The 26,675-nt window shown below is 53.5% G+C and overlaps 1 protein-coding gene across 2 annotated transcripts; it reads left to right on the top strand.

The window, feature by feature from the left end:
* The first annotated feature begins 363 nt into the window (after nucleotides 1-363).
* Nucleotides 364-26,401, top strand: MKI67 (marker of proliferation Ki-67). 2 transcript variants are annotated; one of them, XM_053668524.1, is made up of 15 exons: nucleotides 364-526; nucleotides 788-969; nucleotides 3,445-3,523; nucleotides 3,614-3,729; nucleotides 6,872-6,938; nucleotides 8,677-8,722; nucleotides 9,178-10,212; nucleotides 11,493-11,668; nucleotides 12,737-13,058; nucleotides 13,148-13,266; nucleotides 13,368-13,539; nucleotides 15,363-15,518; nucleotides 16,704-22,363; nucleotides 23,062-25,264; nucleotides 25,361-26,401. In XM_053668524.1, exons 2-14 carry the CDS (start codon nucleotides 878-880, stop codon nucleotides 23,737-23,739), a joined length of 8,718 nt encoding a protein of 2,905 aa, XP_053524499.1. In that variant the 5' UTR covers nucleotides 364-526; nucleotides 788-877; the 3' UTR covers nucleotides 23,740-25,264; nucleotides 25,361-26,401. The 2 variants fall into 2 exon arrangements, with proteins under 2 accessions (XP_053524499.1, XP_053524498.1); XM_053668523.1 differs by having other exon boundaries at nucleotides 783-969.
* The last annotated feature ends 274 nt before the right edge of the window (nucleotides 26,402-26,675 follow it).

Below are 26,675 nucleotides of genomic sequence, written 5' to 3'. Positions count from 1 at the left end.
CTTCAAGAAGAGGCGGCAAGAGGGGTTCCCGCCGAGTCTGTGCGCTCTAGGGGTAGCGGGGTAGCCCGAGCCCGCGCCTTTCGCCTGCGCGCCTGGAGCACGCCCCGCCCTCCGAGCCCGCCCAGACGCCGCTCTTGTCCTGCCCCCGCCCCTGCTTCTTCCCATTGGCTGAGCGCTTCCGCGTAACGCCCAATCGCAGCGCTTTGCGCCAAATTTGAATCGCTGTTTTCTTTTGAATCGGGAGCAGGCGGCGGGCGGCGTACTGCGCCTGCGTCGCCAACGCTGCGCATTTCAGGGACACAGCTGGGTGGGCCACCCGGTCAGTGGGGAGGGCGACGGCGGGGGGAGCGGGGACTGCGGCCGCGGCGGAGGTGGACGCGGGCCTGCGGGCTGCGTGCCCGACGGGGGAGCGCGGGGCGGGCGGTGGGCTCAAGTGGACGCGTTGCGGGCTCCTCACCGCGCGGGCCCGGGCAGCGCCCAGACCGGCGGCGGACGCCCGGGCGGCTGAGCGGGCGCCTCGGCCTGGGTGAGTCGGGGCACCCGGGGGCGGCGGCCGCGGAGACCCCTCCGGGCTCCGGCTCCGGGGTCTCGCGGGGGGGTCTCCCGGGCGGCGGGTCCTGGGGGCGCTGCGGACGGGAGGGCGCCCGTGCGGGCGGCGCGGGGCTGGCCGGGGCTCCCCGGCTGTCAGACGGGGAGCGGGCGGGCGTCAGCGGCCTCGGCGCCTCGCACCGGCGGCCGCGGTCGGTCGGCCACCCCGGCGACTTCGGGCTCTTTGCTTTCAGAGCAGCACGCGCGTTCCCGCGGCGGAGGACGCGCTCGTGAGCTCGCTGCTGCCCGGCTCTCCCACCCGGAGGGCCCTCGCCGCGCCGTTTGGAAGATGGGCCCCGCGGGACGCCTGGTGACCATCAAGAGGAGCGGCGGGGACGGCGCCCACTTCCCGCTGAGCCTGAGCACCTGCCTGTTCGGGAGGTGAGCCCCGCGCACGCGCGGACCGCCGAGCCGTCCCGGAGTAACGGACCGGGGACCGCGCCCGGGCTGGGTTCGTCGCAGAACGGAGCCTCGGAAACAGCGTCTTGGGCTCAGTGGGGCTCTTGTCAGGCGTCGAGGCCGCAGGCGGCTTGAGGGCAGGTTTAGGTGGAGGAAAGCGGAGAGGGCCCGGCGTCCGGTGTCAGGTCAGGCGTCTGGAGCAGACCGTTGGTGCCTCGGAAAACGCCGGGGACACGGACGGGGTCTGGACGGGGCCGGGGGCGCACTGCAGAGCAGAGGAAGGAGGGAGGGAGGCGCCTGTGGGGCTTGCTGGCCTCGGAGGGGGGGGGGATTGAAATTGGGAGGGCCCCTCCCGCTAGTGTTTTGAGAAGTTCTCCCGTGGTGCCTTTCTGGGTCGGCGATGGCCATCACTGTGGTCCCCTGTGACCGGCCACGCTATTAATCGCCCCCTCGTTAATTTCTAGCAGGCGCCGGTTTAGACAGATAATAGGTCGCTCTCTCCCCGGGGCCCCCGCGCGGTGCCAGCTTGACCCCCCTGCTGTCCACGCCGGGTGCTGCCGGGTTCCACGCCACCTGCGGCGTCTCCGGCTTGTCTGTCCCACTACCGGGCTCCCGGAGGACAGGACTGTTGGTTAGTGATTCCGTCCTCGGTGTGCGGTGGGGAGCCGGCGTGCACGAGCAGTATTCAGCGCTGGGGCTGCAGAACCGGAGTCAGTCTGCTGCCGCGGCTCTAGGTTGAGGGCCCTCGGGCCCCTAGGGAGGCATTTCCGCGTCCCAGCCTGGGAGGCTCAGGCTCCTGGCGTCGGTGAGCCCAGATCAGGGGCGCTGCAGCTCGTCCCACAAGGCAGAGGACAGTCCCCTCTGTAAACAGTTGTGTGGCCCAGGTTACTGGCTCTTGTCTGTACCGATCCGAGTTGGCAGGCTCCTGCCAAACAATTTCTCCGTTCTCTCTTGCCGGAATGTTCTTCTACCTAAGAATCAAATTCTCTTTGTTGACGTAAAGTGGCTGTTCGCTTCCCATAGCTTCTTTTCTAAAGAAAAAAAAGTATAAAAACACGTCGGTACCAAATGGCAGTAATTGTGGTTATTCTGCGGCAGTGATTAGGGGATTGTGCAAGACTTGTAACTTAGAATCCCACTAATGCCTTTGGTCACAGGACGTGGGAGGTGCCTACTGAGAACAGAGATGAAAAGTGTAGCATTGTACCAACTCACAAACAAGCCCGCAGGGCGGTAATGGGAACACCCAGGGCCTCACCAAGGCCCCTGGTGGGTTTGGGGGGTCTCGGTCCTGCACTTCCTGCTGGGCTTAGCTGTCTTGTGAAAAGACCAGTTGAATCCAGATACTTTTTTTATTTGTTACTTGTAGACTAGTATTTTTAGGGATAGACTTGTGAATCTGTTAGTTAATGACATATAGTTATTTTATTTTACTTACTTATTTTTAGAGAGAGAGGAAGGTAGGAATAAAGTGAGGGAGAGAAACATCAGTGTGTGGTTGCCTCTCACATGACCCCCACTGGGGACCTGGCCCACAACCCAGGCATGTGCCCTGACTGGGAATTGAACCAGGAACCCTTTGGTTTGTAGTCTGCGCTCAATCCACTGAGCCAGACCAGCCAGGGCTAATGGAATATAGTTTTAAAACAATAAAGAGCTCACAAGTAATAGCATTTACTGTTTTTTCAGGCAGATGACAAATGTGCATAACTCAGTCTTTTGGAGAACACCATGATATAAGGTGCTGATGTAATTCTTTTTGTATTTCAAGAAACTGAGGCACACAGAGAGAGAGAGAGAGGTGCTGGGATCAAATACAGCACTTTTGGTGATGATTAAACCTTAGCCCTGGCTGGTGTGGCTCAGTGGATTGAGCGCTGGCTTGCAAATCAAAGCGTCACCTGTTCGATTCCCAGTCTAGGGCACATGCCTGGGTTTCAGGCCAGGGCCCCAGTAGGGGACAGGTGAGAGGCAACCACACATTGATGTTTCTCTCCTTGTCTTCCTCTCTCCCACCCTGTCTCTAAAAAATAAAATCTTAAAAAAACAACAACTTAAAAACCTTAAACTATATACCACATTACAAATGAACCTACATAAACCTTTTTGTCGAAAAAACAGCAGTGTATTAATAGTAATTCTCATTCTGCAAACTGATTTAAAATATTCCTTTAGGTGGGTTTTATAAGCCTAGTATTTTAGTGAAAGGCAAGTCAATTTCATATAGTAATGTTGTAATTATTTTTAAGTGCTCTGAGTTTTAAGGATTTAAAGTACTTGCTTATATAACACTTGTAAAAACTATTAGCAAAGTTCAGAGCTGATTGACCTCACCCAGTTGATTATGCTGTTATGCTTACACATCCAATTATAGCCCAGTGCCATGCTGTTTTGTTTTGAAACGTCGATATAATTTTTTAAGTGTGAGAAGGTAAAACTCCGTTTTTTCTGATGAAGGGGCGTTGAGTGTGACATCCGCATCCAGCTTCCTGTTGTGTCCAGGCAGCACTGCAAAATTGAAGTCCAAGGGCAGAAGGTCAGCGGGGTTCGGGAAGAGGAGTTTCTAAGGAGCATTCAGCTCTCCTACCACCTAGTACGACCCATTTCCCCGTTTCTCTACTTGCAGGCAGTCTTGTTCAATTTCAGTGCCGCAAATCCAACGCAGGTGAATGGATCTGCCATCGACGGACCCGTGCAGCTGAAACACGGCGACGTGATCACTGTCATTGACCGCTCTTTCAGGTGGGTTGGAGTCACAGGCCTCCTGACTCCCCCAGACCGGCCTTGCAGGCCACCTGCAGCTCTTCTTCCACGCGGGTGAATGTCAGCAGGTCTGAGACTGTCATTCTCCATGCCAGCTCCTAGCTTGAGATGGGGCGGACACACGGGGCCTACTCGATCCTGGTAAAGGGTTTGCATCCCCAAAGTGGGTCCGAGGCGGGCTGGTCCCATGGGAGTTTTAGTTTGTTGTGTTGAGAAACTGCACACGTGGTTTAGTTTATTATTTTAGACTAAAATATACTGGTCAAGAAAGGTTCAAAACGAGATGAGGCGAATAGCCCTGGGGTCATCACGTGTTCCGGGCTAAATGGAGTCCCCTCCCCCCGCAAGTCCATGTGCTGAAGTCCTAACCCCCAGGACCTCACAATGACCGCTTGGAGCCGAGGCCTCTGAAGAGAGCAGTGGGTTAAACTGAGGCCTGCACTACGGGCCTGAATCCAATCCGACTGGTGTCCTCCGGTGAGGAAATGAGGACCCAGAGAGAGGACCTGGGGCGCAGGTACTCAGAGGGGCACCTCGGTGTGCAGGTGGCAAAGGGGAACCGTAGCAAGGCAAGAAGCAAGGCCCAGAGGAAACCAACCCTGCTGACACCTTGACCTGGGACTTCCAGCCTCCAGAACTGTGAGAAATAAGTTGTTTATGCCGCCCAGTGGGTGGTATTTTGTTATGGAAGCTCTAGCAAACTAATCCACCACCGAAGGCATAATTAGAACATTTCCAGAAGCTTCTTTCCTGTGTCTTCTAAAATCACTGCTTCTTTCTCTCACCAAGTAAAGCACTAGCGTGGCTTTCTGATCGCATGAGACTCTCTGGGGTTTACTGCCTGAGCCTGCACCCTGACCCCCGCGGTTCTGCCTGTGAGACCCCATCAGTCTGTGATAACGGGGTGTGCTTGGGACTGACTCCGCTCCCGTGGTGGTGAGGCTCTTCTCACTGCAGGGACAGCCTTCTCCCTACGTCACGTGGCCGGTTAGAGACACAGCCACCCACAGCTGGTCCTTTCTCTGCGTGGACAGGGGAGTGACTTCCAGTTTCTCAGTTTGCCTTGTGGTCAGATACGTCTTTCGCTGCTCTACGTGTTGGAAAACCAGGTGCCCTCTGCAGCCCTCACTGTTCTGCCCGTGACCATCAGGTTCACGTCTCCTGCACCAGAGTCGCCGTCCTTCCACCCTGGTTCTTGTTCCACCAGGGATGTTAACATCCTCCATTGAGGGTTGTTTTTGTTTGTTTGTTTGTTTGTTTGTTTGTTTGTTTATTTTAGTTTTGTTAGTTTTCTTTCTATACCGGAGACTCAAATATGCATGTAAGTTCAGGACGATCCAGTGGGTGAAGTTCTATCATTTATCCTTTTGACTCATTCTATGCCTTTAATAATGCTTTTGATGAGGATTTCATGTGTAATTTTTTTCTATCACATATGTTCAACTGTTTATAATCCTTAAGGCTTAGGGTCACGCTGGGAACCAGCTGTTAGGTGTCCTTGCTGTTTCTAATTGAGCTGTCTTCTTGCCAGAGGGACTTTTGAACATTGGAAAATGTGCTCGGTCTCTGAGGACTGTGTCCGTCCCCCTGTCTGAGTCAGGGTGGCCCCGCCAGCCCTTTGCTGGTTGCTGTTTGCAGGAATAGCTTTTCTGCACTTTTCCTGTCATCCTGTTTGTGGTTTTGAATCACCTTTTCACTCGTTTTGCTGAGTAGGACTCTGCCTTTCTCACAGCCTTCATGAGAGAGTCTCTGCTGTACCGTCTGAATATCCAGGTCATTTCTCTCATCATGCTTTTCATGAATTCGCTTCATTTTTAAAGGGTATTTTTATTGACTAGGAAGCTTTAGGGAGGAAGTATTTGACGTGGAAGGAGACAGGGAATATTTCCTCAGAATGAGATTCTGTTCAATTTCACGTTAATTGATGATTGAACACCTCCGACAATGAATAGGTAATGGGTCTTAGGAGGATCTAGAACCCTGCCCTGTGAGTTTAGTTCCAGACACCGAGCCACTTCTGGTGGCTTCTAAATTCAGCTCAGCCCTGGTTGGTGTGGCTCAGTGCATTGAACACTGGACTACAAAGCAAAGACTCGCAGGTTCAGTTCCCAGTCCGGGCACATGCCGGGTTGTAGGCCAGGTCCCCAGTAGGGGGCACATGAGAGGCAACCATGCCCTGAGGTTTCTTTCCTTCTCTTTCTCCCTCCCTTCCCATCTCTCTAAAAATAAATAAAATATTAAAAAAAAAAATTCAGATCAGGCCATGTCACTGTGTACCCAGGTTCTTTCTGCATTTTAAAAGGTGGATCCCTGGGGTTGGTGAGAACAACTAGACGTTCTCACCGACCTGGTGAGATCTTGCTAAATGCCTCTCGTCTTCATAAACTGCCTGTGTTTGTCCGCGTGCAGATGGACTGAGTGGGGAACCGAAGAGATCAGAGCGATCTTAAGTCAGAGCCCAGCTCTGCAGTCTCTGCAGGGAGTGGTGGGTCGGGGTCCAGGCCCCTGACACCCCCGGGCTCCCTGGTGGGCTGCCAGCCCGGCAGTTGTTTTCCGTGAACGTAAACCAGCGAGCGTCCACTCCTGTTCTCAATGCAGTGGGTTTGCACGGAGGTGCTTGGGGAGTGTGAAGCCTACGGGCTGGTCAGTGTTAAGAAATTAATTTGGGCCCCCAACCCTGGACATGGGGTTCCAAAAAAAACTTGAGGCACCTTGTCTTAGTTTCTTTCAGTAAAAAGCACTTCGTGGCTCGAAATTAATTTCTAGGAATAAGGTACTGATTTATTTTTTTTAAGAGATTCTAGAGATTTATTTTTAGAGGGGGGCGAGGGATAGAGAAAGAGAGGGAAGACACATCAATGTGTTGGTTGCCTCTTGCGCACCCCCTTACCAGGAACCTGGCCCACAACCCGGGCATGTGCCCTCACTGGGAATCGAACTGGTGACTCTTGGGTTCCTAGGCTGGCACTCAGTCCCCTGAGCCACACCAGAAGGGCAGGAATAAGGTGACATCTTGAAGACAACATGAGGTCTGTTCCTTGCCGCTTGGTGTCACTCAGACACGCAGGCTTTGCTGTCAGTCACAGATCAGTGAACCGAGTTTGTGTTCTGTGCACCTCAGGTATGAAGACGGCCGTCATCAGAGTGGAAGCACATCCGCCGAGTTTCCAGGACAAAGGCGTGGACAGGTGATGGGGGTCTCATCGCACCTTGGGCTCTGATTTTTGGGCGTGAAGAGAGGACATCGTTTGTGTGCATGTCGATAAACAGTTCTGGGCAAGGGAAAGTGTAACGGAGGCAGTAACACAAGTTGAACTTGGATTAAAGTAACTTGAAGCTGTACTTCCTCTTTTATTAAAAACTAGAGCTCTGAGTTAGTCTTCCCCACTTGGCCCGAGGGCTCTGGGGCTGCTCAGGATCTGACTCACAAACCTTTGGCTGGGACAGCCGCAGGGCAGAGAGCAGTTTGGGAACGGCACGCTCCGGGGGCTCCTGGGCGGCCCGTCACCGCTCTCTGCCACCCTTGTCCCTCTGCAGCGGTCACATCGGGGTTGTGAGTCCCACGGCTGGTTCCTGGTTTTGGTGGACAGGTGACCCATGACCCTGGGAGGGAATTACCGCCCCCAGTCATGTGGCAGCGTCTTATTACTTGTGTCCATCAGTGCAGGACACGTACTCCAAATGGTGCAGCTTATCACAGCGCAGTCTGGGCCTGCCCTTGGAGACGTGGTGGGCTTGACGGTGCCAGGCACAGCCTCAGAATTTCTCTGACGAAGCTGCCCGCGCTTGTCCAGGATCGGGTTGGGGTTGCTGGAGTCTTATTACAGGCACCCCTGAAATTAGCAACAGGTGCTTTGAGGAAGACATCTGCACCTGTCCAGTACTGTGTCTGCCCCGGAAGCCTTAGTGTTGACCCCACGGCTCGTGGGCTTTGGGGGGAAGGCTAGGTATTGAGATATCCCACCCACCCGCCATCATTCTGACTTGTTAGTAGGTGGGAGGGAACCGCCCAGTGAGAGGGCTGGGCTGGGGGTTAGGCGAGAGTGCTCTGTGGTCTATGGACTCTTTATTATCTGGGTGGGACAGAGTGCTAAAATGAGTATTTAGAACATGCTGTAGCAATTCGTACATACTTTAAAATATCACTTAATTTTTATTGTTTAGTCCTGTCTTGGTCAACTTCTGGTTGGAAATTAGAAGCTGATGCTGCCATGTCATGTTTGAGAAGCAAGGTGTTAGATACCAAGAAATTGGAAACTGATTTTTAAAAGTTAAATTATTTGCCTTTGGATATATTTTGTGGATCCCCCTACCCCCCAAATTATTCACATGCTATATTTCCCCTTCGGGAAATCAACACTGGACTTTTCTATCTTGAATACGCACTGCCGTGGGCCTTTCCTCAGCCCTGAAACATTCCCCGCCACAGACTGGGCAGCGCTGCCCCACGGACAGCACCACGGTGCCCTGCGGTGTTGGCCTCGACCCTGGGCCCCAACACCCAGGAGTCTGCCAGCCCAGAGCACATGTGCAGAGTCCCCCGTGGGTCCCACAGCCGGTTCCTGAGGAAACGGAGTCTGAAGTCAGTAACTCGGTGCCTTTGGCAGGTTCCCTGGTACAGCGTGTAGGTGAGGTTTCACTTTAACGTCCTTCGAGGATGAAGAGAAAGAAGTTGGAGGAGGTCCTAACAGCTCACTGAGGTTCAGTGTCAACAGTTTCCAGCTTCAAGTTTGGTTTTTATTCCATCACTATATTTGTATTCAGAGAGCTGGCCCCTGCATGTCGGGGGCTCATGTCTCCAAGTCTAAGAGTTACAGAAGGACAGCTGGGCAAAGAAGATGGCCAGCAGGTAGAACATGTTCATAAACTGGACCGTCGGTTCCGGAACAGGTGCTAAATCACTGTTTGTTCTTCACCAATTCACAGGCCTCTCCACGTCGGGTCTCCAGGTCTAGCTTCTCTTCCAACCCTGGTTAGTAGTGTTTTGTTTTATTTCGGATCCGGCGAGGTCAGTTCTCTGGGGAGTGTTGTGATGGGGGGTTGGGGGTGGGGAGGAACAGGGTCACGAGAGGTCCGGGCCCATGGGAGTAGACAAACGTGAGCAGACCCCTGAGTTAAGGCTCTGCCCAGGTGGCGTGCGGCTCCCCGTGCTCACCGGAGGGCACACACGTGAGTAAAGAGTCCTGCTCTGGTGTCTGCTTATTTCCGAGCAGATGAGTAACGTTTGCTGTCTGGGATTGCTTACAGGAGACTAACGTATTGCCTTATTTTGATCATAATCCTAGTATCAGAATACGGTTATTACACAGTAACTTGTAGGCCAAGGGAAAATTTTGGTTGTGAGACAGTTTTAAGTTTTCAAAACTGCCCGTATTAATCACTGAGAAAACCTTGAACTTGTTTCTTATTTCTAAACTCACTGTCAAGATGGTGAAGTTGAAGGTCACGGTGCTGCCTGCCCCCAATTCACTGAAGAAGGTGTTTCAGAAGAGCCTCTGGTCCTCACGGAGGGTGTCCGGGTGGCCCGTGCCATCTCGCGCAGCTCTGGAGGTCCTGCTCCCAGGACCCCCGCTGATGGGCACTGCTCAGAACCCCTCGGAGATGACCGCAGAAACACGGCGGGTCCCCCGGCCGGGAGCCCTGGGGAGGGTTCCCGTGGGACCCTAGTGAGCAGGAATGGAGAACCGGAGGCTGTTCCCTCTCCGTGGTGTCTCGAGAGGGGTGGGGAGAAGGAGTCTCCCTTTAGGAAGCTTTATGAGTCCATGAAGGAAAAGTTAGATGAGAAGTCAGAAAAAGAGAATGTTCTACAGCATCGTAGAAAATCGGGGTCCCGGGGTCACTGTGCCGCCGACTCTGAAAGCGTTGGTGGTTCATGGGGCGGGACGGCACTACAGGGCTCCCCCAAGTCTTGGCGGAGGTCCTGGCGGGGCTCCCAAACAAAGGCCGTCCCCGCTCCAGAACAGCGAGAGGAAGAGAGAGCAGGCGAGGGGCCTGGCCCCACTGCTGAGGCCACCGCGAGTCCCAGCGTCTCCCCCACGGAGACGATAAGAGGCAACACCCCCGTCCCGTGCTCACACCGAAATTCCTCACGGAAGCGCCGGAGCGGAGGCGGGAGCTGTGTCCACGCGGGTGAGCCCGTGAACCCAGAGCAGACTGCGGCTTGCACTCCGAAGAAGCTCTTCTCTGAACACGGAACGCCCACCAGAGGCGAAAGTGCTGACGACTTCGGAGACACACCAGAGAAAGTCTTTTCCAGAAAGAGGCGGAACAGCCTCCCTCCAAAGGTCGACATTCGTGCTACGGAAACAGAAATTCCGAAGCCAGCAGTGCTCACCCCTCTGCGGGTCCACGTGGAGAGGAAGGTTCCAGGCGGTTCTCTCGGGCCGCCCTGGCCACTGGGCGCCGCAGCTGGCTGCCCTGGCCTCAGTTCCACTGATGTCAGCGACTGGGAGGAGTCCCCTCGTAAGTTTACTTTAAGGTCATTTTCCCCCAAAGGCCCTATGTACCTCCATGTACAGTGACTTCACAAGATGACCTGTGTTACAAGAACGGTGCGCTCTGTGCCCGAGAAGCCAGGACTAAGGGCCCCAGTCAGAGGCCTTCATGGTCCACGTCAGGAGCTTTGTCCTGAGACCTGGTGGTCACTGCAGGGCGTGGTGGCAGGCCAGGTGGTTAGAGAAGGGCAGGTATAGCCGGGGCTCCGCGGGTGCTGCAGACCTTTCCATTCCATTGTCCTGTTGCGTCCACAGCAGCATAGACAGGAGAGTGAGCGTGACCGCTCTGCCCACGAGGCTCAGCTGCTCTGCCAGCCCCGGGGTCCTGCGAGTTGGACCTTCTAAGTCAGGGAAGTCCCTTGGAAGTCTTTCATTACAGGACTGCCCTCAGGTACTTACGCTGTTCTCAGCGACCCCTACGTGCCGTTGTTTAGGAGACAGGGCACTGTCCCCACGGGTGTGTGTGTGTTAGGCGCTCTTTTGTGGGCCTCGAAGACAGTCACGCTCGAGTGTCCACGGGACAGGCAGTGCCATCTCCATTTCGCAGAGGCGGCACCTGCATGCCCCGCAGTGAGTGGCAGGCACGGTGGCTCCTGGGCGCCTGCCCTTTGTCGGGGTCTCAGGCATCAGATGTGGCCCACTGACCATCGTTCAGGGCGTGTTGTGGGTGCAGTGCAGTTTTCTGTCTTGGGGCCTGCACAGTCAGTCCTCGTGTCTCTGAGTGTCAGGACACGTGTCACTCGGGCACAGGGATTGACGTGGGCCAGGGGTTTGTAAAGATGTGTCCTTGGGGCGGTGTCCTGTGCACAGCCTGTGAGAACCCCCAGCAGAGCTTCCAGCTCATTCTGCTCCCCGGGTAGGTCTGGGTGAGGCCCAGGTATGTGTCTTTGGGGAAAGCTTGCTTGGGTCAGCGCTAAAGCGTCTGTCTCCGTGGCCCCTGGCCCCACAGTGAAGCCTGTGTCAGGTTGAGCCCTCCAGCAGCGGTGTCCGCACAGGACGTGCCAGCATTTTAAAGGGCATCTCTGCTGTCCAGCTGGGATGGGCATGTCATTGGTTTGCCCCCAACCTGTCACAAGCTCTGGATGCAGCGTTTGCTCCCGCAGCATCACAGGAGGAGGAGGGTGCAGGGTGGACGTCCGGGGCCGTGACCCGTGCCATTGATCTGTCTTTAACGGCAATCGGAAGCTCGTCCGTGAGCTTCCACGGTGACCTTCTCCGCCCCCTTCCCTGTTCGTGTCTCTACTTCAGATGAGATGGAGGGGGTGCCCTTGAAGACAAGGCGGGTCTCCTTTGGGGGCCGCCTGAGACCCGAATTATTTGATGAAAACTTACCTCCTAATACGCCTCTGAAGAGAGGAGAAACGCCCATGAGGAGGAGGTCTCTTGTGACCCACGCTCCGGCCGTCCTCAAGAAAATCATCAAGGTACGTGCCACCGCCGGAGGGCCATGTCCTGGGTGTGTCTGTGTGTCTGCCAGCTCCTCACATGAGCAGAGGTACACCAAGACTGTTCTCTTCCTGGTATAAAGAAACTACAAAAAGTCTAGATGAGCTCATTCCCCTGGGGGTTGGGAGAGGAACGCCTTGGTTTCGAGCCACTGCCGGCAGGTGGCGGAGCCCAGGTGAGTCCTTGGGACCCTTCCTGCCCAGGCCCCCTCCCACCTTTGAGGGCCCGAGGTCCCGAGGGCCACTCTGGGGTCGAAGGAACAACCACCAGCTGATAAAAATCTGAGGACGTTATGACACGTGACAATAAGATGGTGGTTTTTCTTTTGGATTTATGAGGAGGAAGGGAAATCTAGGGTGGCAGCCCACCTGCCACCTTCCCTGCCAGCTGCTGAGGATTTTTAATCCGCTCCCCTCAGCTGTGCCGTCCTGGGTGTTAGATCTGGAGGAATGTGGGCACCGCAGTGCACCTCCAGCAGAGGCGGGGCTGCTTCCGTTGCTTTTCATACCTAAGGGCATGTGAGGTGTGTCTGGCCTGCTTCCCTTACACACTGACCCCCGGAAGTGAGTGACCCCTGTTTCCTGCACACAGATGCGGTCACACACCCGCCCACGGGTTCGCTTCGGTTCAAGCCAGAGCCCTCGCTTCCGTGGGCCGCTTCCTCCACCCTCCCCCTGGAATCCCTTAGTTAAGGCTTGTTTGCTGCATGTTTGCTTTCTTTCTTAAGCGATGGGCACACAAGCCCACGCCTGCTTTGGGCTGGATTGGACGGTGGTTGAAATGGTCTGGTGCTTCAGAATTTAAACAGCTAAAATCCTTCCTGTGTGTTCACATCCAGCTTCGTAGGAATTTTTTGAGCATTTGGGAGTGGTCCAGAATCTTCCATGATGACCACTGGACACCCTACAATGAGTTTAAGTTTGGGGTTTGTTGTAGGGTTTTTGCACTTCAGAACAGCTAAGACCCTTAACCGGGCGGGGCTTTCACGGTCACTTTGGAGGTGGGAATTTGTGGTTAGCTTTCTCAGAAACATTCCATCTCATCAGGGACAGCCTCAGGAGTCAGGAAAAGAAGGTTCTTCAGAAGTACGTCTGGAAGTGACCACACAAAACGTGTGCGTGAGCTCCCCAGCTTTCCATCCTACAAAATCATCTTCAGTGGCAAATGACAGTCGCCGCAGGTCATCCAAGCCACCAGCCTCGAGTGGCAGCCAGTCGCCACCTCAGACAGAGGTTCCTAAGAGGGGCGGGAGGAGGAGCAGCAGTGGCGCGCCTTCCCAGAGGGCCCCCTCGGATCGGGGCCAGCACGGCCTCCTGCAGATGATTCGGGCCCGCAGGAGGAGCGGCGCCTCGGAAGCCAATCTGATTGGTGAGTGTTGTGTCCACAGAGGTCTTTTCAGGTGGGTTTCCTCACTGACACTCGTTTGCGGAAGTTTCTGCATCTTTTCCTTTTGACAGTGGCAAAGTCGTGGGCAGACATAGTCAAGCTCAGTGCCAAACAGACACAAGCTAAGGCCGTGAAACACGGTCCTCCCAGACAGCCGAGCAGGAGGCGGAGGAGGGCCAACACCCCAAAGGTACGTGTTCCGCCGAGTTGCTTGGATGCACGTAATGTTCCTTCGAGGGGCCTTAAGTGTGGACCTGCACTGACCTTCTGTGCCCTCGGCCTCTTCTCCAGAAGCCTACAGGCTGTGCGTACAACGAGTTCAGCACAGGCCATGCCAACTCTCCCTGCACCATTGTAATAGGGAAAGCGCACCTGGAGAGGGTGACCGCGCCCGCTCGGCCCTACAGAATGCTGAACAGCTCCATGTTGAACAGGAAAATCGACTTCAGCGAAGACCTTTCAGGTGAAAACACAGCCTGGGCTCCTGAGAACCACAGTCCTTAGATCCATGGGGATGGGGCAGGGCGTCTATCTGCTGGGGGGGGGGGACTGGAGGCCAGACAGTGCGGTCACCTTCCTGGGGTCATCATGGCCCTGGAAGGGAGAGCTTCGCTGGGGAGTAGAGACAGGCCCCCAGCCCGGTGGGGTCAGACGTCCTGCATAAAGCAGTGTGACAGACGCACACCTTTACCTTGGAGAGCAGCACTGGTGTGCGAAACCGGAAGCTACTCTGTGGGAGGAAGGCAGACTCGCTATAATTGCCCTAGAGTTAGAGCAGCTGGTTTGAGCCATATTTTGCTTCAAGACTTCCTTTTCCTCCATGTCGCTTAGCTTTTTCCTGAATCAGCGGTGTGTGAAGAGGTCCCTCTCGGCATTGCCGACGCTCATGCTTAAATGGAATCAGCAAGCCAGTGTTCCCATGCCCGTTAGAAGAATGTGGGCGGCCGTGGCAGACTCGGGCCATGGCCAGACCAGGGTCAGGGTTTCAGGCCTCCGAGACGGACCAGTGGTTCCCACCTTGGACACTTGTGGAGGGGCATAAGGCTTGAGCCTGCTTGGTGGAATCTTGGATTCATTTCGGGGCAAATGTTAACACAGGAGAGGTGTTTGCTCCGCACGTGCTATCTAGTGTGCCCTCCGATTAGAGTCCCACTAGAGTCCCACTCCGATTAGAGTGCACTTGGCTTTTAGGAAAAAACACCCAAAGTGTAGAGGGGTGGGAACCGCAGTGACAGCACCAAGCTCCATGAGTAAACACTGCTGAGCCTCCGCCACCCACGCGCAGGCGTGTGTGCCTGTGCAGCCCTGTGAACCAGGTGCACATGCGTGTCTGGTGTGTCTTACGAAGCAGTGACAACACACTTTACAAACACTCTTGAGAAAAAGTCAATGAATTTATGTACTTGGTGCTCAGGACAGTGGGTTTGCACAACCTTCCTCGGAGACGGGCTCCTAGAGAGTCACCGGTACGCGCCCCCTGGTGTAACTTCCGTGTCAAAGCACCAGCGGTCGCGTGCAGCAGCCCGAGTCCTGGGTGTTCTAAGGAGGCCTGATGGGGGCAGGCAGATTCCTGCGGGAGCTGGCTGTCGGCTGGGCTGGGGCCTTCTGCACAGCGGCTCCAACATAGTGGGCGGGCGGGCGGGCGGGCGGGCAGGCGGGTGGGCGCTGGGCAGTGTTTTGACCCATCAATGGCAAAATGAGAAAAGGAGAACATGAGATAATGAGTTTTTTAGAAAGTTAAATCTTCCATTTGAAGGGCTGTATGTTGTCCCCCCCATCCCCCGATTATATTAATCCTACTATTTGGTGTTAAAATGAGAAAAATACTGATATTATGACCTGGCAGTATGAAGCATGGGCATCCTATGTCATTTTTAAAGTTTGGGGACATTTCATTTGTACATAAAGTTCAGAGCTGTGTACCTGGACACTTTGAAGGCAGTACAAGGCCACCAGGTCTCTGGACGCCTGCCCAGAGGGCGGGCACCGGGGCTGCCCATGTCCTCCCCCCAGAGCTCCCTCTGGGTAGGACACTGGGAGGCCGAGACAGCCGCCTCTGTTCATTTCCAAGGGAAAAGGCAAAGCAGAGGACGTGTAAGTTCTAACATCCTGTTCATGACCCTCCTTTCACAGAGTGGGTTTATCATTAATTCGCCACCCTCCCCTCTGAGACGGCTCCCCCAGGAGTCCTGGGGAGAGAATCTCAGGCTGTCTGTGGGGACCGAAGTGGCTGTTTGTGTAGAGGAGCCATATGTTAACTGCTTTTCCACTGTTTTCATGTGCCAGGACTCACAGAAATGTTCAAGACCCCAGCGAAAGAGAAGCCCAAGAAGATGAGCTTACGTCTCACCGCTTTTTCAAACTCAGAGGGTTTGTTTAGAAAACAGTTTCAAGTACCTGAGTCTGAAGAAAAACCTCTGCTCTGCACCCCTGCGAAGTTTGGTTGGTTTACATTGTTTTCTGGTGTGTCGGTGTCTGTACCGGAACTGTGGGCAGTGGTGGTGGTGGTGGTGGTGGTTGTAGTGTTTTAATGACGGGGTCTTCTTTCTCTACAGCAGACACTCTGATACAGTGTCACTTCCAGCTCCTCTATTGTGTTGTTTTCGGGGGAAAGTCCTATCAGCAGTTGAACTAACATTGTTATTTAGTGACTTGAGTAAAAAGGAATATTCCTTTAATAATCAAACTATCTGTGTACACTTTTTAAAAAAATTGATTTCAGAGAGAGAAGGGAAGGGAAAGAGAGAGAAACATCAATTTGTTGTTCTACTTATTGATGCACTTATTGGTTGCTTCTTGTATGTACCCTGACCGGGCTTTGAACCAGTCCCCACATGCAACCTTGGCATGTGGGGACTATGCTCTAACCAACTGAGCTACCTGGCCAGGGCTGTGTGTGCTTTTGCCTTTTTATTTATTATGAAGAAGTAATAAGCCAAGAAGTGTAATGATCTCTCATCATACTTCTAAGTAAATTATTCAAACTCAAAATGACTGCAGATTACCAAAGAGAAAGGTAACAGAGTGGACACAGGGCCACGCTCCCTGTTACTCTGCGGGGTGCGGGGGTGTGCTACAGGGGGAGTGTGAGGTGAGAGAACCGAGTCCTTCCTGCTCTCCAATTTGGTACCAAGTTTGTATTGTATTGTGAACACCTGGCTACCCTGAAGATGCTTCCTACAGCTAAAAGGTAGGCATTCCCAGTGTGACAGGGACACGGTAGTCTACGTGTGAGCCATGTGATTGCGTCGGTGATGCAAAAGAAGGAAAATAGCTTTTTTCCACATTTGAAGACAACGAGTGGCTGTGTGCAGGTCACTGAGACGCGGCAGGGTAGCTAGCCTTCAGGGGACCCTTGTTTAGGAACTTCGTTCACCGTCTAAGTCCTGTGGACTCGAGCCACCTATACACGACCCCACTCTCTAACACCAAGTGACATCATCCTTCAGTGTTCACAGTTCACAGGTCAGACAGATATACAGTGCAACTGCAGACTCGAGTTATTGGTGAGGTGAGGGGTAGGGAGAGTTATTGCCTGTTATATAATATTTCATGAGGACAAAATACCAAGTTGGCACAACACAGTGAAGAGAATATTCTTACTGTGTACGCTTTTACTTTTTACAGGAGAGAATGTGTTCCCCAGTGCTCAGAGTGCACCGGAAGAGCCATCAGATAAAAAGTCTGCAAGCCCAGCCCTGAGAAAAGAGTATATGACAGGAAATAAAAACATGTTGACTCCACCATCTGAGACAGAGCCTTCAAGGACAGCATCCAGGGTGAAGAAGTCCAGGAGGTCTGTGGGGCTCAGAAATACCCAGGGGTCAGGTACAGGGTGTGAAAAAGAAGACCCAGAGTTTGACACTGTTGAGAGCATCTTGGGAAGATGTCTGAGAAAATCGCCAGCACAGGAGCAACTACTGGAGGGAGAGATGAAGGAGAGCGAAAGAGCCTTTGCGACATGTAAGAGAAACTTTGAATCAAAAGAAAATTCTGAAAAGAGGATACTGAGGAGATCAAGAAGATCTTCAGACCTGAAATGTGCACAAAGAACAGATGTAATCGCCACAAAGACATTGCAAGAGTCAGAATCCAAGGAAGGCCTGGTGGGCATCCCCTGTTTTCTCCAAACCCCAGGTTATGCCGAGGCACCAGTGGGTATGGAGAACAAAGCCACAATGAGGTGCTGCAGATCTCCAAAACCAGAACCAGTCAGCACACTGAGCGAGATGAATGTAGAGATCAAGACACCTTCCCAGAGTGTGAGTGCAGAAGCTCTCTCCGTACGCAGGAAGCCCACACAAACCCCAGGGGATACCAAGCACACACACAAAGAACCAGTAGGTGGTGACGAAAGCATGAAGGCATCAAAGACATTTCCGGAACAGCAACAGGACTCAGCAGATCATGTAATTGGAAGTAGGAGTAGGCCAAGAACACCCAAGAAAAAGGCCCAACCCATAGAAGACCTGGCTGGCTTTAAAGAGCTCTTCCAAACTCCTAAACACACTGTGGAAACAGTGACTGATGACAAAACCATGAAGATACCTAGTAAATCTCCAAAAGCAGAGCCAGTCAGCAGACCATCCAGCACAAAGAGACATCTCCGGACACCTCTGGGGAAAGTGGATGTGGAGGAAGAGCTCTCGGCCCTTGAGGAGTCTACACCAACACCAGGGGAAACCACACACTCTCCTGGAGAACCAGTAGGTGATGATGAAGATATCAGGGCATTGAAAGGAACTCCAGAACAGAAACAGCACTCAGCCCAACATGTAAGTGGAAGCAGAAGGAGGTCAAGAACACCCAAGAGGAAGGCTGAACACATAGAAGACCTGATGGGCTTAAAAGACCTCTTCCAAACACCCAATCATATAGTAGAACCAGTGACTGAGGACAAAACCAAGAAAACATCCAGCAAAGCTCCAAAATTAGAACCAGTCAGCACACCGAGCAAGATAAATGTATGGATCAAGACACCTTCCCAGAGTGTGAGTACAGAAGTTATCTCTGTACTCAGGAAGTCCACACAAACTCCAGGGGATACCAAGCACACACACAAAGAACAAATAGATGGTCTTGAAAGCATGAAATCATCAAACAAATTTCCAGAACAGCAGCAGGACTTAGCAGAGCATGTAACCAGAAGCCGAAGGAGGTCAAGAACACCCAAGAAAAAGGCCCAACCCATAGAAGACCTGGCTGGCTTCAAAGAGCTCTTCCAAACCCCAAATCACACAGATGAACCGATGACTGATGACAAAACCATGAAAATACCCAGCAAATCTCCCAGACCAGAACCAGTCAGCAGACCAACCAGCACAAAGAGACATCTCAGGACACCGCTGGAGAGAGAGAACTTAGAAGAGTTCTCAGGCCTTCGGAAGCCCACACAAACCTCAGGGAAAATTACATGCTCACCCAGAGACCCAGAAGGTGATGCTGAAGATATCAGGGCATTGAAGGGAACTCCAGAACAGAAACAGGACTCAGCCCAACATGTAAGTGGAAGCAGAAGGAGGTCAAGAACACCCATGAGGACGGCTGAACCCACAGAAGACCTGACTGGCTTGAAAGAGCTCTTCCAAACACCGAATCATGTTGTGGAAACAGTGACTAATGACAAAACTACCAAGGTACCCAGCAAATCTCCAAAACCAGAACCAGTCAGCACACTGACCGGCACAAAGAGACGTCTCAGGACACCTCTGGGGAAAATGGATGTGGACGAAGAGCTCTCCACCCTTGGAGAGTTTACACCAACTCCAGGGGAAACCACACACTCTTCTGGAGAACCAGTAGGTGATGATGAAGATATCAGGGCATTGAAGGGAACTCCAGACCAGAAACAGGGCTCAGCTGAACATGTAACTGGAAGCAGAAGGAGGTCAAGAACACCCAAGAGGAAGGTTGAACCCACAGAAGACCTGACCGGCTTCAAAGAGCTCTTCCAAACACCCAATAATACAGTAGAACCCATGACTGAGGACAAAATCATAAAAACACCCAGCAAATCTCCCAAACCAGAACCAGTCAGCACAAAGAGATGTCTCAGGACAACTCTGGGGAAAGTAGAATTAGAAGAAGAGTTTTCAGGCCCTAGGACTCTCACTCAAACATCAGGAGAAACCGTACACTCTCCTGAACCAGAAGATGATGATGAAGATATCAGGGCATTGAAGGGAACTCCAGAACAGAAATGGCACTCAGCTGAACATGTAAGTGGAAGCAGAAGGAGGTCAAGAACAACCACAAGGAAGGTTGAACCCACAGAAGACCTGATTGGCTTCAAAGAGCTCTTCCAAACACCCAATCGTGTCATGGAAACAGTGACTAATGACAAAACTACCAAGGTACCCAGCAGATCTCTCAAACCAGAACCAGTCAGCACACCAACCAGCACAAAGAGACGTCTCAGGACACCTCTGGGGAAAACGGATCTGGAGGAAGAGCTCCCGGCCCTCAGGGAGTTTATACCAACACCAGGGGAAACCACGCATTCTCCTGGTGAACCAGTAGTTGATGATGAAGATATCAGGGCATTGAAGGGGACTCCAGAACAGAAACAGGGCTCAGCCGAACATGTAAGTGGAAGCAGAAGGAGGTCAAGAACAGCCAAGAAGAAAGTCCAACCCACAGAAGACCTGGCTGGCTTCAAACAGCTCTTCCAAACTCCAAATCACACAGATGAACCAATGACTGAGGACAAAACCATGAAAATACCCAGCAAATCTCCCAAACGAGAATCAGTCAGCACACCAACTAGCACAAAGAGACATCTCAGGACACCTCTGGGGAAAGTGGATTTAGATGAAGAGTTTTCAGGCTCTAGGAAGCCCACACAAGCATCAGGGGAAACAACACATTCTCCTGGAGACTCAGAAGGTGACGATGAAGATATCAGGGCATTGAAAGGAACTCCAGAACAGAAACAGCACTCAGCCCAACATGTAAGTGGAAGCAGAAGGAGGTCAAGAACAGCCAAGAGGAAGGTTGAACCCACAGAAGACCTGACTGGCTTGAAAGAGCTCTTCCAAACACCGAATCATGTTGTGGAAACAGTGACTAATGACAAAACTACCAAGGTACCCAGCAAATCTCCAAAACCAGAACCAGTCAGCACACTGACCAGCACAAAGAGACGTCTCAGGACACCTCTGGGAAAAACAGACGTGGAGGGAGAGCTCTTGACCCTAAGGGAATCTACACCAACACCAGGGGAAACCATATACTCTCTTGGAGAACCAGAAGATGATGCTGAAGATACCAGGGCATTGAAGGGGACTCCAGAACAGAAATTGGACTCAGCTGAACATGTAACTAGAAGAGGAAGGAGGTCAACACCCAAGAGGAAGGTTGAACCCACAGAAGACCTGACGGGCTTCAAAGAGCTCTTCCAAACACCCAGTCATATAGTAGAACCGGTGACTGAAAACAAAATCATGAAAATACCCAGCAAATCTCCCAAACCAGAACCAGTAAGCACACTGACCAACACAAAGAGACGTCTCAGGACACCTCTGGGGAAAATGGATGTGGACGAAGAGCTCTCGACCCTTGGAGAGTCTACCCCAATACCAGGGGAAACCATACACTCTCCTGGAGAACCAGAAGGTGATGATGAAGCTATCAGGGCACTGAAGGGGACTCCAGAACAGAAACAGGACTCAGCCCAACATGTAAGTGGAAGCGGAAGGAGGTCAAAAACAGCCAAAAGAGTGAATCAACCCATAGAAGACCTGGTAGGCTTCAAAGAGCTTTTCCAAACACCAAGACACACAGTAGAATCAATGATTGAGGACAAAGCCACCAACATGCCCTGCAAATCTGCACAAGCAAAACCAGCTGTCATGCCAACTGGCAGAAACAGGCGGCTCAAGGCACCACCAGGGAAAGTAGTCATGAAGGATGAACTCTCAGTCCTCCAGAGTTCCACACGGATATCAAGGAAAATCACACGATCTCACAGAGAACCAGAGGGTGGAGATAATGATATGAAATTGTTTAAGGAATCTCCAGAACAGAAACTGCTCCCTGCAGAAAATGTAACTGCAAGCAAGAGGAGACTGAGAACACGTAAGGAAAAGGCCCAGGTTCTAGCAGACCCAGGCAGCCTTAAAGAGCTCTTGCAAGTACCAAATCACACAGAGGACCCAGTGGCTGTTGCCACCAGCACTGAAATGCCCTCTGGATCCTCACAGGCAGAAGCGGTCATCATGCCAGCAAGGACGAGGAGACAGCTCAAGGCACCTCCAGAAATGGTGGCAGTGCAGGAAGAGTCCTTAGCCCTCAGGAGGCCCAGAGGGACATCAGGGAAAACCACAAGATCACACAGAGAACCAGAGGGAGCAGATAAGGATACGAAATTGTTTAAGGAATCTCCAGAACAGAAACTGCTCCCTGCAGAAAATGTAACTGCAAGCAAGAGGAGACCGAGGACATGTAAGGAAAAGGCCCAGGTTCTAGCAGACCCGGGCAGCCTTAAAGAGCTCTTGCAAGTACCAAATCACACAGAGGACCCAGTGGCTGTTGCCACCAGCACTGAAATGCCCTCTGGATCCCCACAGGCAGAAGCGGTCATCATGCCAGCAAGGACGAGGAGACAGCTCAAGGTACCTCCAGGGACAGTGGCAGTGCAGGGGAGAGCCACGAGGTTGCACAGAGAGCATGTAGACGGTGCCAAAGACATTGAAGTGTGCAAGGGACCTCCAAGGCCGGAGCTAGGCCCTGTGGGAAACGCTGTGGGCAGCGGACGCCTGCTAAGATCAAGGAAGGGAAAGGCCCAGCCCCCGCACAGCCCAGCCAACAGCAAACAGCTCCTCCAAAGCCCAGCTCAAAACAAGGAACTGGGCACAGACACTGCGAGCGTTACGAGACCTTCAACTCAAACACCAGACCAAAGTAAACCTGTAACAACGTCCAGAAGAGCCCTAAGGGCCCTGAACATGAAGCCCATAGAAGAGCTGGTAGACAGCAGGGACCCTGTAAAATCACAAAGTGAGACCAACGCCACCCAGTCCCCTAAGAGGAAGCGTGAAGATGGGAGCTGTGCAGGCCTGGGGAGGCTGCGCCCCAGGACTCGCACCCAGGACACTGCAGAGGGGCAGCCACCACGGAAGAGGCAGCGGACAACTCCCAGAGAGCAGTGCACGCCCCTGGAGCCCTCTGAGCCAAAGAAGGGGCGGAGAGTTTTGAGAGACGGCATTGAACCTGTGGATGACCTGCCCAGCGCCAACAGGAAAACAAAAAATAAGGGCCGAAAAGAAGACGCGACCTCCCCAAACAAGGTGATGGTGGCTGTTAACATGGTCATTGTCTGTCTTTTTGGACAGGCGTCCCCCACTTCTGTTTGCTGTTTGGTGTAGGTTGTATGGAACCCACATGTGTTTGTGGGTGTCCCTTCCCGAAGGGGTCCGCCTTCCATGGCAAGTCGCCGCAGACACCAGTGAAGAGTCCCAGGGGGATTCAAGGAGACACTGGGCTAATGGTCACTGCAGATTTTTTCCTCCCCAAATCTTACAGGCCACCCACTTTGCCTGCTGGCGGGGGCAGTGGGGTCCTGGGAAGGTGACCATCAGCTGCCGAGGCTGTTCCGTAGCGCGGCTGGTTCCCACCATGTGGCGAGAGGCTGGCAGACCCCAGAAACAGAATCTCGTGCCCTGCGCTAGCACTTGTTGCTTCACTATCTGAACTGGGTTGTGTTTCTGCGGTGCTCCAGAGCTTCTCAGGACCACAGCTAACACGTACGACTCTGGGACTGAGAGGCACACCCAAGTCCTTGCTCACCGCTGCTCAGCAGAGGCGGTGATCTCTCCTGGGAACCCAGCGACTATCTCAGGTTACAGGTGTCTGAGAGAGTTAACCCCTGTAAAAGGTTTTAGTGAGTTTTCCTTCGAGTTCACATTTGATTTTTTTCTCCACGTTGGGTTTTCAGATTTGCATTTCTCATTAATGGTACTTGGCGGATGTCTTTTGTGTTTTTTAGGGAGTGTCCCTGTGCTCTAGTCTCCCAAATAAAACCAAGGCAGCAGGGCAAAGGCATGAGCTTATATCACCAGGAAAGGTTCAAAGAAAGCGGAATGAAAAGAAGCCTGTGAAATCCTCCCCAGAGGTGGAGATTCAAAACCTGGAAGGTGGAGCCCAGAATTCTGCTCCTGGGGTCAAAGTGCATGAGAGGAGAACACCCCCGAGACCTGGAAGACGGGGTAAGGTGCCTGCGCCCTGTGGAGCCGAGGAGAAAGCACTGGCGAGCAGCGTGGAGACCCACAGGAAGGCTCGGGGGGAGAAAGGAGGAGCCCCACGTTCAGGTTTCATATGCTTGCGATCCAGAAAGGTGACAGTCCCTCCTACAGGGGACACTTCAGAGAGTCAGTCCGAACAGAGAGTGATGCGGAGTGCCAAGCGACCTGTGGAAGATGCAGGCAAGGCAAGTGGCTTACTGTTTGCTTTCCATAGTAAGCAGGGAATGTTTCCAGGTGCTTTTGCTCCGTGTTGCAGAAGCAGACGAAACACACTGCACACGGTACCAGGCTCCCAGTTAGGCAGCGGAGTGTCTGCACACGCGTTTGTGTTTGTAGCTGCACCTGGTGACATGTGTCCGGGGTTCCCACTGCAGCAGCAAACTCGTTATGGAGGCGCCGGTCAGGAACCACTGGGACGTTAGGCAGCGGCGCTTCTAGCTGCTCATTCCGGTCCCACCCGGTGCTCACGTCCCAGGCAGAGGCCTGCGGCCTCCTGCCAGTTCGGCTGAGGTGACTGAGGCTGTGGGTGGGCCGCTCGGGTCTTCCAGGGGTCCCTTCAGAAAGCCAGGGTGAAGCCCAGTGGGCTGTGCCGCGGAGGTGCCTCTGCTCTTCGAGTCCCAGGTCAGTCGGAAGTGCTGCGTCCTGTCACCCTCCCGAGTCAGATGCCATCTAAGTTAAAGGACAGTCAGTGCTGCTAAGGTCATGTCACATTCAGCAGCTCATGGGCTACCTGTCATTTGAGTGAGTCCACAGGGCCCGGTGCAGTTCCGTCAGTGTTCCTCTCGGGAGCACTCGGCTGGGTGTTTTAAAGAAAAGAGTCACAGAGGGTCCCTGTCTGTGTGTGGGACACGCTTGCTTCCCAGGGCGCAGGTAGAGATACTGTGACCCCCGTGGTGAGCAGACCGCAGGACACAGCCCTGTGGTGGGCTGCCAGCCACTGAGGCCCTGCTGAGGCCCACCCACGTCCAGGGTGGCTTTGAAGTCCTGCCCCGCTAGAGTCATAGGGACTGGGGCAGAGCCACGGGCCAGCGAAGACGGGCGTGTGTCCACCCGCTGCCCGCCCTTCCCCGCCCTTCCCTGCCGTCTCTAACATGGCCCCCACTTCACAGTCGGGGGCAGCACACGGCTCCATCTGGCCTGAGAGCTCACTCAGGTGCCGGGCATTTGGGCCCCTGCAGTTGGGGCTCAGGCGTTCCCTGTCACTCGCACCCCCCTAGGGTTTTTCATTGTTGCCTTGTGTTTTTCTGACCCTGCCCCACCCCCGCCTTAAGGATCACTTGCTGGAGTTCTTGGTGGGAAGTGCTCTCCCACCTCACGATGCGCTCTTCCCGACCACAGGCGTGGGGTTGGGGCTGTGAGGTGGGGGCTCGGACGCCTGGCCGCTCGCCTGGAAGCGGGGCAGGGACACCCGGGCGCCACTCTGAAAAGGCGTCATCTTCGTGTTAGATATTAGGGTGGACCTCCCTCTCCTAACCGTTCACACGGCAGGTGGCCGGGGTCACACCCCCACAGTGCTGAGCTGAGTGACCGTCCCCTTCACACACAGTGGTGGTGGGTCCTGTACCCAAAAGGTGTCATCCTGGCGCACATTTGATTTTACTTTCCTGAGCGGTATTTTTTAACTAGTAAAGCTCTGTGTATTTGTGTGGAAATTCTTTTAGTTATGTATTAACTTAAAAACAGGTCACAAATGTTTTACTAAAGGACCACACATATTTAAGTTTATAAAGCCAAATAATCAAAACAGTTTAAGGACCAACCGTAATGTTCTCAGGCAGCCTCCCCCGTGGCTGGGGGGGGGGGGAGGATCAGAGTTGGCTGCAAAGATCGTCGTTGTAAATGACTTGAGTTGTATTTTTATTCCCAAACAGGAGAATGACAACAAGTGTGTCAAGAAAATGAGAACCAGGAGTCGTCGGGGACAGTGAAGACATTCAGCTGAGATGTGTAAGGGGGAGAAGCAGTACATTTATTTTCGTGACAAGTCCTCATACAGTGTTTGCTGTACATTTAAAAGTGAATTCTGTAAATAATGTTTTTCAGGTGTTTAAGGGAAGAAAGCTTTTAAAAATTTCTGGCTCTGCAAGGTCTGTTCGGGCCCGTGGAGGGTATGAAGGAGCTGCTCACTGCGCTGAAATGACAAAAACTGAAGACGGCGGGCCCTGGAGTGGATTCTGCAGTCCGCTGCCTGCCTGGGCTCTAGCACTTGCATTGTAAATGCTTCTGTGTTTGCCTGTGTCCCCATCAGAACCCGGAAGGTGGGGCCCTGCCCTCAGGTCCCCACACTGGGAGCGGGTCAAGGATAGGCTCTCGGTGACTCGAGATGATGCGCCTGCCATGGCGGACATGCGTGGCCCTTGCTCCGGGGCTGTTGGGTATCTGCCCAGGACAGTCTCATTGTCGGGGACTTCCGTCTAAGGGACTACAAGTGACTTGGACGATGGCTTGTGACCCCCTCTTCGGGGTACAGGGGTCACTACAGTGGAGGGCTTGCCTTGTTCACTTGATGAGTATTCGCCTAAACTCGGAGTGCTGTCCTCTGAGAAGGGCCCCACCCACCTGCCAGGGCGCTGCTGGCTTCCAAGCTGCAGCTACACCCCTCTTGGCTTCCCTGCTTTGGCGTCATTCACCTTTTCCGAGCATCTCCTGGCCCCGGCCCACCTGTGCTTTTCCAACTGCACCTGTCTACTCGGTGCCCCGTACCTGCCATGTGCAGGAAGTGACACAGCCACCCGAACACAGGGCCTTTCTCAGCGTGGGGCACGAGGTCCCGCCCCCGCCAGCCCGCACCTCTTAGCCCCATTTTAAGCCCACACTTCTTTCTTGTCTCAGGCCTGATGCACATCTAACTGTTGGGTGTCTCCCTTTTTATGTTCCACTGTGTCCTGTCCCTCTGTGTCCCCTCAGTCAGAAAACAGCACACCTTCCTTCCATCCAGTCACCCGTCCGGACCCTCCCCATTCACCTGCCTTGCCCGGCTACGGTGAACATGAAGACTGAGAAGGCGGCTGTCCCTTGTCTGTCCTCGTCCCGTGTCTGTTGCACTGGGCCAGGCTCACACGAAAATAAAACATTTGTGAAGGAGTTGGGTGCGTCTGTCTTAATCAGTGTTCGCTCCCGGAGCCTGGGTCGCACGGGGCAGCTCCGCCTGCGTAAGACCCTAAGGGAGTGACAGGCTGAGGGAAGGGCAGGGCAGGGGGGAACGTCAGGGTCAGTGACAGTCGAGCTGGGTGGAGAAGCAGAGTGGCCTCATCAGAAAGGTACTTGACTTGAAGGTGAGTCACAGCTCTGTCATTCAGGTGGGTCAAGTTCAGAAAAAGGAAAAAAAGGCCTCCTGAGATTGAGCTGTGCAGACTTG

The sequence above is a fragment of the Artibeus jamaicensis genome, unplaced genomic scaffold (assembly GCF_021234435.1).
Source record: "Artibeus jamaicensis isolate MK-2021 breed Jamaican fruit bat unplaced genomic scaffold, CSHL_Jam_final contig_490, whole genome shotgun sequence".
NCBI lineage: Eukaryota > Metazoa > Chordata > Mammalia > Chiroptera > Phyllostomidae > Artibeus > Artibeus jamaicensis.
This window is presented reverse-complemented; position numbering and strand designations above follow the sequence as displayed.